At 43.0% G+C, this 11,191-nt stretch overlaps 1 protein-coding gene across 1 annotated transcript in view; it reads right to left on the reverse strand.

The window, feature by feature from the left end:
- Nucleotides 1-768: 768 nt before the first annotated feature.
- lypla1 (lysophospholipase 1) overlaps nucleotides 769-11,191 on the reverse strand; it is a 14,428-nt gene continuing 4,005 nt past the window's right edge. The window contains exons 8-9 of the mRNA XM_079605223.1: nucleotides 11,043-11,191; nucleotides 769-1,657 (exon numbers count right to left, since the gene is read on the reverse strand). The exon at nucleotides 11,043-11,191 is cut by the window's right edge and continues 25 nt beyond it. Coding sequence (XP_079461349.1) covers nucleotides 1,601-1,657; nucleotides 11,043-11,191 — 206 coding nt within the window. The 3' untranslated portion in view covers nucleotides 769-1,600. The remainder of the gene's footprint in view (nucleotides 1,658-11,042) is intronic.

The following is an 11,191-nucleotide window of genomic DNA, read 5'->3' on the forward strand; positions in this document are numbered from 1 at the left end:
ACATCTAAACATCTAATCCAGAATGTATCCTGCATCTAAACATCTAATCCAGAATTAATCCTACATCTAAACATCTAATCCAGAATTAATCCTGCATCTAAACATCTAATCTAGAATTAATCCTGCATCTAAACATCTAATCTAGAATTAATCCTGCATCTAAACATCTAATCTAGAATTAATCCTACATCTAATCCAGAATGAATCCTACATCTAAACATCTAATCCAGAATTAATCCTACATCTAAACATCTAATCCAGAATTAATCCTACATCTAAACATCTAATCCAGAATTAATCCTACATCTAAACATCTAATCCAGAATTAATCCTACATCTAATCCAAAACTAATCCTACATCTAATCTAGAATTAATCATACATCTAAACATCTAATCTAGAATTAATCCTACATCTAATCTAGAATTAATCCTACATCTAATCCAAAACTAATCCTACATCTAATCTAGAATTAATCCTACATCTAAACATCTCTTCCAGAATTAATCCTACATCTAAACATCTAATCTTTAATTAATCCTACATCTAAACATCTAATCCAGAATTAATCCTACATCTAATCCAAAACTAATCCTACATCTAATCTAGAATTAATCCTACATCTAAACATCTAATCTAGAATTAATCCTACATCTAAACATCTAATCCAGAATTAATCCCACATCTAATCCAGAATTAATCCTACATCTAAACATCTAATCCAGAATTAATCCTACATCTAAATGTAACCTAATTTAACACTATGGACTGGAAGTGTTAGGATTTAATTTATCTGTTCATAACAAACATAATTACAAACAAAATTAAACACAGTCAAAATGATATATACAGTGAGCTCGCCTGGTAAATATGAGCAAAACTGACAAAAAAAAGTTTGTGCCATTTCTCCTCTAATCGCCCATTTAAAATATTTACAAAAATCGAACTTTTAATTGAAGTTAACATACTCAAAATATAAATGTGGAATAAATATGGTTTCCTCCAAAAACATATGTGCCAAAATAATTTGCACCCCTTCAAATTCTAGAATAAAAGTCTATTATGTTCCCATTCATATGGTATGTGTTTACGTTCACCGTAGTGAACAGGAAGTGATGTCATGACTTCCAATATTTGTGGAGCCCTCATATATATATGTATGTATGTGTGCATATACCGTATTACTGATTTTTCATGCAATCACATAGTAAATAGTATATTTTATCAAACTTGTCTGTACATATAGGCACATTTTAACTATATATATTTCAAAGACAATACAATTATGAAATTATATATGAGATAAGTAGTTAAGAGAATCTCTTTCCTGCAGATGTTCTCCAATCCGGATCAAACTAGTCACTGTCTGAACTCCTGACTGAAGTGTGGGGCAGAAAGCACTCAAGTCTTATGTTAATTAATAGCATTTAAAATAAATCAAACTTTCATACATTTTTTTATAATTGTAAATAACATACATTTACAAAACATCACATTCAGTTTGCACTTAATCATAATTTTTTTTAGTCAGTTCATGTTGAGTTCGGAAGTGTTCGGTTGATGTTATATCGAGTCAAACGGCCGATTGGAGAATTACTGGTTTACTGGTTGACTGGGGGAAGCTGCTCCTCAATAAACCGTTCGATGTCCTCCATTTCCTGTTGTGAGAAGAGAAGATAATCAGTGGAAAACATGTCATGTTAAAATGGAATTTCACTTATCAACTGCAAATCTAGTAGTTTTTCATATTTTCATAAATAAATGTTTGATATACAGTTATAACGCTACACTTCCTGTTGTATGACCTATATGAGATTGTGTAGTTCAGGAAGAGCTGCTCGATTCTGGAGGAATTGAGGAGGTTTCAAACAAACTTAACAAAATGACATGTAATATTCGAGAGGTTCTGACAAAATGTCTATTAAAAATATTTAATTAATTTGAAATATTAATAACAAATCGGGTTGAGTGAATGATTCCATAACTCACTCATAAATACGCCATTGTTTCATTACTGGATGAATCAGCGTTTTTTTAATGAATCTTTTAAAATAATTATAACACAAACTTTAACACTTGTCGCCCCCTACTGGTGTAACAAAGTAATCGATACAATCGTTATTTGAAGCGTCAAATTACAGTACTTTTAAAAGGTGATTTGCTCTATTTTGATCACTACTGTAAACATCAGTCTTTATATCCGGACTATCCACTTTTATCCCAGTTCCTCTGTCATCATATGAATATTTGTAAGACAGAATATACAAATACTGTGTGGTTAAAAGGCCGTTTGTGAAGCTTATCTACCGTATTTTCCGGACTATAAGTCGCACTTTTTTCAGAGTTTTGCTGTTCCAGCGACTTATAGTCAGGTGCGACTTATATATCAAAATGAATTCATACTGACTGAGATGAACCAAGAGAAAACATTATTGTCTACTAGGGCTTGGACAGTATGGATTTTTTCTTACCGTGATTGAAAAGCAAAAAAAATTCCCCCGGTATAGAAATAAACCGCTTTAAATAGCAGCTGAAATAGTCAAATCATCAGGCAGTAATTAAATTATATTGCATATTTATGTTTACATAATATAATGTTATTTTATTATTTTAATTTAATCTATGGTGATTACCGGTATATGAAAAGTGAACAGCATGAGTAGAATCATAAGATGGGTCAGAGATTATTTTGACCACTTTTGTTTTGTAAAAAGCCTTTCTTTAAAGTCACTGTAAAGTCAAAATTAAATATGTGTTCTGAGTTTGTCATATCACAGAAAAATGTGTTATTAGCCACCCAGCCAAATTTGAATGATAAAAAAAGCCGACAAGTACATAAAATAAGCTATCAAAATCTTGAAAAAATGAGCAGTGGTCTCTGCTCTCAAACGCTGGGGGCGTGTCCGCTGGGGGGCGTGTCCGCTGGGGGGCGTGTCCGCTGGGGGCGTGTCCGCCGGCTGCGCTGAAACCTGTCTGACTGACATCCAACTTCTCGAGTGACTTTATGCATGAAAGACTCGGTCTCTTTTGTGGTCGGAACTAAGGGACTGCTTTGTGAATAGATAATAGTTTAAATTACTTGGCTAAGGAATCATATTGATCATATAAATAAACAAAAAAAATCACGTTAGAGGGTTGCAGAATTTAGTAGTTACTGTGGACTACCTACTATAATTATAACATAAGCACACAAGGCAGCCTACCCTCATTGGTGGGCACGCACTGCCGAGGATGGCACCAGGTGTCGGCGCGACGGGAGATAGTCGGTTCGGCCACATTCACCAGTAACAGCGGATTATCATCCCAGTTGTCTCCGACGAAAGTTTATAAAACTATCCCGTGTGAAATGATCACTACAGAGGCGGGTTTTGGTGGTGATCCTCAGCTCTCCATCAAGGTGGCTCTTCACAAAATTAATCCACCTCTTCTTGATGTGATCGTTTATAGGAAATTTAAATAAGGACACCGATCTGTTTCGTAGGCTACATGATCGCATCCAGGTAGTACGCATTTCTGTGACGAAGGCATAGACTGTAGGCTGTAGTAACTAATAATAGTACTGACAGTAACTCGCGATTGAGCGCCAAACTGAAGCGAATGTGCTCTATTTATATTGTTAGGGAGCGGCAGCCTCAGGGGCTCCAGTGCGTCATCAAGTAGGGGCGTGTCCAGGAGCTCAGGGGCTCCAGTGCGTCATCAAGTAGGGGCGTGTCCAGGAGCTCAGGGGCTCCAGTGCGTCATCAAGTAGGGGCGTGTCCAGGAGCTCAGGGGCTCCATGCGTCATCAAGTAGGGGCGTGTCCAGGAGCTCAGGGGCTCCAGTGCGTCATCAAGTAGGGGCGTGTCCAGGAGCTCAGGGGCTCCAGTGCGTCATCAAGTAGGGGCGTGTCCAGGAGCTCAGGGGCTCCAGAGCGTCATCAAGTAGGGGCGTGTCCAGGAGCTCAGGGGCTCCAGTGCGTCATCAAGTAGGGGCGTGTCCAGGAGCTCAGGGGCTCCAGTGCGTCATCAAGTAGGGGCGTGTCCAGGAGCTCAGGGGCTCCAGTGCGTCATCAAGTAGGGGCGTGTCCAGGAGCTCAGGGGCTCCAGTGCGTCATCAAGTAGGGGCGTGTCCAGGAGCTCAGGGGCTCCAGTGCGTCATCAAGTAGGGGCGTGTCCAGGAGCTCAGGGGCTCCAGTGCGTCATCAAGTAGGGGCGTGTCCAGGAGCTCAGGGGCTCCAGTGCGTCATCAAGTAGGGCCGTGTCCAGGAGCTCAGGGGCTCCAGTGCGTCATCAAGTAGGGGCGTGTCCAGGAGCTCACGGGCTCCAGTGCGTCATCAAGTAGGGGCGTGTCCAGGAGCTCAGGGGCTCCAGTGCGTTATCAAGTAGGGGCGTGTCCAGGAGCTCAGGGGCTCCAGTGTGTCATCAAGTAGGGGCGTGTCCAGGAGCTCAGGGGCTCCAGTGTGTCATCAAGTAGGGGCGTGTCCAGGAGCTCAGGGGCTCCAGTGCGTTATCAAGTAGGGGCGTGTCCAGGAGCTCAGGGGCTCCAGTGCGTCATCAAGTAGGGGCGTGTCCAGGAGCTCAGGGGCTCCAGTGCGTCATCAAGTAGGGGCGTGTCCAGGAGCTCAGGGGCTCCAGTGCGTTATCAAGTAGGGGCGTGTCCAGGAGCTCAGGGGCTCCAGTGCGTCATCAAGTAGGGGCGTGTCCAGGAGCTCAGGGGCTCCAGTGCGTCATCAAGTAGGGGCGTGTCCAGGAGCTCACGGGCTCCAGTGCGTCATCAAGTAGGGGCGTGTCCAGGAGCTCAGGGGCTCCAGTGCGTTATCAAGTAGGGGCGTGTCCAGGAGCTCAGGGGCTCCAGTCCGTCATCAAGTAGGGGCGTGTCCAGGAGCTCAGGGGCTCCAGTGCGTCATCAAGTAGGGGCGTGTCCAGGAGCTCAGGGGCTCCAGTGCGTCATCAAGTAGGGGCGTGTCCAGGAGCTCAGGGGCTCCAGTGCGTCATCAAGTAGGGGCGTGTCCAGGAGCTCAGGGGCTCCAGTGCGTTATCAAGTAGGGGCGTGTCCAGGAGCTCAGGGGCTCCAGTGCGTCATCAAGTAGGGGCGTGTCCAGGAGCTCAGGGGCTCCAGTGCGTCATCAAGTAGGGGCGTGTCCAGGAGCTCACGGGCTCCAGTGCGTCATCAAGTAGGGGCGTGTCCAGGAGCTCAGGGGCTCCAGTGCGTTATCAAGTAGGGGCGTGTCCAGGAGCTCAGGGGCTCCAGTCCGTCATCAAGTAGGGGCGTGTCCAGGAGCTCAGGGGCTCCAGTGCGTCATCAAGTAGGGGCGTGTCCAGGAGCTCAGGGGCTCCAGTGCGTCATCAAGTAGGGGCGTGTCCAGGAGCTCAGGGGCTCCAGTGCGTCATCAAGTAGGGGCGTGTCCAGGAGCTCAGGGGCTCCAGTGCGTCATCGAGCCCCCGATTTAGCCCCGCCCAAAAAATCCGGAAAATAGCAATGGTGAAAAACTGTTTAACGGTCTAACTCCACAATTCAGTACTTCGCAGTTCACAGTCTTTGTAATATGTTTTAGCAATACATTTCTAACATTTCTAATGTGTTTAGAATTTTTTTTTAGAATTGCCTTTACAGGGACTTTAAATCGAATTTCGTTTTGTATAAATTGTATCTTAATTTAATAAGTTTAATTTAATAAGTTTCATCAACCCTGGAATTAATAAATAAGAAGCAAATATATGAGACATATAACCAGGAGGCGCCCGTGCGATCTCTTGCATTGCATTTGGTAGAGAAGACTTTACTCTGAGAAAATATTTATTTATTTTTGTCCCTGTGCGCCGATCAGAATTCTGGGGATACAACAGAGCCAATAGGCTGTACTGCGGGCTTTAGCCGTTAAATATCTTTGCTGCATTGGATCAGATCCTTTCTAGAACAGGAGCTTTCTAGCCTCGCGGCAGCAGCACCTTGCATCGCGCTGCACATAGACCTTATCAGCGGATAACTGTGTGTAACTTAACTTTGTGTTAGCCTACGTGTCGCCACACACATCAGCATAAATGCTCCTGATAAATTATGTTATTAAAGCATTACCATTTACAATCCACTGTTAATTTAACATAAAAGCAAGCAGGCTGCGTGTAGGGTTTGACATGAATGTTCTCTCTTAAAGGGGTCATGACATGAGAAACCAAATTTGCCTTGATCTTTTGGTATATAAGAGGTCTTTGTACCATTAAAACGTCCTGCAAGTTTCATAGCTTAAGACGTCCTCCCCATTATAAACGAATCATTTATTTAATCAAGCTCTAAATACAGCTCGTTCTGGATCCATGGTAAGAAGTGACGTCACGGTACGAAGTGACGTACCAGCGTTTGCATATGACCGCCTCCAGCGCAAGACAGCTACGCTTTAAGCGCAAGACAACTACGCTCACTTCGTATATCGTTGTCGCGCCCGCGCGCCGCGCGCCTCACAAGTGTTCAGTCGACGGACAGCGAGTGGGTCTGTGTACAGGGAGATGACGACGCCGCAGATGTGCTGTTCCTGGCTGTGGACAAACATCTTTGAATACGCTGCGAAAGATCCAGTCGTCAGGGAAAAATGGATGCACTTTATTTTTTGCGGACGTCTCAGTCACTGCAGTGTTAGTTTAAGCGTTTGTTCTGTACATTTTAAGGATGACTGTTTTGAGCTTTGCCAGAAAACTGTTGCTCAAAGATAAGTCCGTGCCGTCTATTCTGGGCTCAACATCGACGACGCAAACTGTAAGTAATGTATTTAAAACTTTAAACTACTTTTTAAATACGCTGAAAGATCCAGTCGTCAGGGAAAAATGGATGCACTTTATTTTTTGCGGACGTCCCAGTCACGGCAGTGTTCTATACATTTAAGGATGACTGTTTTGAGGAAAAAATCCCAATATGATGCTTGGCTTTGCCAGAAAACTGTTGCTCAAAGATAAGTCCGTGCCGACTATGGGTTTAATAACGACGACGCAAACTTACTTTTTACCATGGCTAATATAAACACATTTGTATAAGAGAATCTTGAAAATATGTCGCCTTTCTAGTAGGCCTACATGTGATAGAAAATTAAAAATGTTGCCTTTATCAATGCTGCATCTTCTAAGATGGCCTGTCTGTGCATGCATTTTTGTCCGTGGTACACCCTATCATTTCATTGGAATTAGTTAAATAATGTTAAACTGTTAGCAAATGAAGCTATTGGATAATTATGCAACAATAATCCGTTTTCAAGTGTCTCGGGTTAATTTTTTTTTATTAATTCAAAATAGTTTCACTTTCCATGTGGACACGGGCTGATCCAGTCTTCGTTGTTGTGCTGATGTTCATTTTCCTCTGATTCCGGCTCAAACATAATAAGGTTTTATCATTGCCAGAACCATCGCTTCGCATGCATCACCCGCTATTAAACAGTTGCGCCGAATCCGCACAGGTTCTGGCTGGGGGCGTTAATATTGATGCATAGGCACTGACGTTAGCCAATCATAACAGTGGGCGTTAACACTGAACTCTTAAAGGGGAAACACCCCCAGAACAGACTGTGTGAATCAGAGGATGAGAAACAGGGTGGGAAAAGGTCATAAATCACTACATTTTAAAAGTTTTTGGTAAAAAAACTATAGTAATACTATAATTGCACCTAAGGGAACATAATAATAAAATAAAAAAAACCATGTCATGACCCCTTTAATAACTCCTAAAAGCTGACATGAGTTCATCGCGATCTCACACATCTCTGTTATTATCAGTGAAGCCGACTGCATAATGAATCTTTCATAATCAGAGGATTTGCCAGCATGCAGAATTCAGCACTGAACAGAAAGTCAGTTTTGAGCGGTGAGGGGATTCTGTCTGAAATGCTTCTGATTGGCCACTGCGTTCCAGAAATCAACACATGTCTGTGATTGGCTACATCGCTCAACGCTGCAAACATGTTACAAATAGAAACTCTGGGCTGTGAATCGTTTCTATTTTGTTTTAGTTCTTCTTGTTGCTTTTTTGCAACATGTGAATAACAATTTATTAGTTTTATATGTTTTATTCATATTTCTATTTAATCGTTTTATTCTCCCGCAGCCGCACACACATAGTGAGCGCATTACCGCCCGCGCTCGGCCATCACATCTAGTCCCGCGCCCACGACTCTCGGCCCGAGTATAGCGGGGGAAATATCGGCTCGGGAGAATCTGAGCTCTAAACAGGACAGCGTGACACGGCGGATATCACTCATATAGTTTTTGTTGACGACGTAGTTAAGGCGGCAGGCGTGTGTTGCTTAGTTCCAAAGTGCTGCGGGAAACCCTGTTACACGGACACACCGGACACTATTCAGCTGCTGTTCTGTGTGCTGTTGTGGAGCTGAATAACTCGCCTTTCCAGATTAAACGTCTGTTCTTGGTCTTGGATTTTGTGAAATACATTTCTAAATAAATGCGACTTATAGTCCAGTGCGACTTATATATGTTTTTTTCCTCTTCATGACGCATTTTTTGACTGATACGACTTATACTCCGGAGCGACTCCCGAAAAACGGTATACATGACAACTGCTCTCTCTGTGTGTGTGTGTGTGTGAATCAAGATCATGTGTGTGTGTGTGTGTGTGTGAGAATCGAGATCATGTGTGTGTGTGTGTGTCTGTCAGAGAATCGAGATCGTGTGTGTGTGTGAGAATCGAGTGTGTGTGTGTGTGTGAGAATCGAGTGTGTGTGTGTCAGAGAATCGAGATCGTGTGTGTGTGTGTGTGTGTGAGAATCGAGTGTGTGTGTGTGTGTGTGTGTGAGAATCGAGTGTGTGTGTGTCAGAGAATCGAGATTGTGTGTGTGTGTGTGTGTGTGTGTGTGTGAGAGAATCGAGATCGTGTGTGTGTGTGTGTGAGAATCGAGAGCGCGTGTGTGTGTGTGAGAATCGAGATCGTGTGTGTGTGTGTGAGAATCGAGAGCGCGTGTGTGTGAGAATCGAGATCATGTGTGTGTGTGTGTGTGTGTGTGTGAGAATCGAGATCATGTGTGTGTGTGTGTGTGTGTGTGTGTGTGAGAATCGAGATCATGTGTGTGTGTGTGTGTGTGTGTGTGAGAATCGAGTGAGTGTGTGTGTGTGTGTGTGTGTGTGTGAGTGTGTGTGTGTGTGTGAGAATCGAGATCGTGTGTGTGTGTGTGAGAATCGAGAGCGTGTGTGTGTGTGAGAATCGAGATCATGTGTGTGTGTGTGTGTGTGTGTGTGAGAATCGAGTGAGTGTGTGTGTGTGTGTGAGAATTAGAGCCCGACCGAGATGGATTTTTGGGGGCCGATGCCGATATTAACTCGAAAAGAGCCGATTTATAAGCCGATATTTTGATTTTGAAAATAAACTGGATATTAGACCCATTTCCTATAAACTGCACTTACACAACATTCAATAGCCAAATATCTGCCTGTTCTCTGTATGTGGGCTGTATAAACCATTTCCAAAAGGGATTATGTTCAAAAAAAGCCTTAGATTACAGTCTCAATGACTAAACAATTGCACATCAAAAGTATATATTTTTTAATGATCAAAAAACAGTGGTTTTAAACATTTAACACTTTTACTTACTTCCAGTTGAAGCTGGTTTTAACAGTATGTGTCTGTAAATAAATTATAATACTAAAGTTAAAAGTAAGAGCTATACCAAACAAATTCAATATTCCACAAAACCATGTCAATGAATTGAAAATTAAATTAAAATAAGTTAAATGTATAGCTACATATAAAATAAATAAATATAAATTATAAAATAAATAAATAATACCAAAATATAATTAAAACAATGTAGAATGTTCTCAATATATACTGCAAATTGTAAAACATACATTTTCAATATAACAGGCCAAGGAGAGATGATACGTCTCATTGCTATAACGTCACGCTATTAAAGAAATACTTCAGTCACATTGTCAAAAGTTAAAAGGACAGTCAGTCAACTACACTGCAACAACGTACCGTTACTAGCTAATCACGCTTCACACTCGGCTTATTTAACAGCAGCAAAACTGGACATGATAGTCACACATTTTGTCATGCTTATTTGAGTTAAGAGAACTGATGGGGATGTTCTTTTAATTGTTATTCAAGCGATGTATGTCTCATCATGACCAACTCACCATGAACTCACTTAACCAGTGCCGCCGCTCCCACCACGCGCTGTGCGGGCACCGAGATCGAGCTGAGGGGGCACCAAAGAAATAGCGTTCCGAGAGTCTCCCGCATATTGATAGCGGCTCACTGATGCCCGCGAATTAGTTAAAATCTCCGGAATCTAGAGCGAGCGCGCCCGCGAGACAGAGACTGTGCAGCGCGTGCACGGCAGAGAGGGAGAGAGAGAGCTAGAGACCGCGCGCGTGCCTCATGAAGCGCATGTAATATTCTGGTTGACAAACTATACAACGCCAACACTCATGACATGGCTGAAGGCTGTTTCGTCCGTTTTTTGTAATTAAAAAAAAAAAAAAAAAATTTATATTCATTTATCGGCCGTTATAAATGCCGATAACGATAGTTTGGAAAATGCCTAATATCGGCCTGCCGATATATCGGTCGGGCTCTAGTGAGAATCGAGTGTGTGTGTGTGTGTGTGTGTGTGAGAATCGAGTGTGTGTGTGTGTGTGTGAGAATCGAGTGTGTGTGTGTGTGTGTGTGTGTGTGTGTGTGTGTGTGTGAGAATCGAGTGTGTGTGTGTGTGTGAGAATCGAGTGTGTGTGTGTCAGAGAATCGAGATCGTGTGTGTGTGTGTGTGTGTGTGTGTGTGTGTGTGTGTGTGTGTGTGTGTGTGTGTGTGAAAATCGAGATCGTGTGTGTGTGTGAGAATCGAGATCATGTGTGTGTGTGTGAATCCAGATCATGTGTGTGTGTGTGAGAATCGAGATTGTGTGTGTGTGTGTGAATCGAGATTGTGTGTGTGAGAATCGAAAGCATGTGTGTGTGAGAATCGAGATCATGTGTGTGTGTAAGAAACGAGATTGTGTGTGTGTGTGTGTGTGTGTGTGTGTGTGTGTGTGTGAGGAATCGTGCAGCTCTAGCTCCAGCTTCTTCTTCTGACCTCGGCACAGGCGCTGTGGGGGACCCCAGGGTAGGTTCTGAAGGTGATGTTGTCGGGGTTGAGCATCGTCTTGAGTGTCTGCACAGTGAGACGGCCTAAGATCGGGGGAACGACAGGATCTGCCTCCCCGTGACACTGCAGCACCGAGA

This window comes from Phoxinus phoxinus, assembly GCF_949152265.1.
Source record: "Phoxinus phoxinus genome assembly, chromosome: 2".
Taxonomy (NCBI): Eukaryota; Metazoa; Chordata; class Actinopteri; order Cypriniformes; family Leuciscidae; genus Phoxinus; species Phoxinus phoxinus.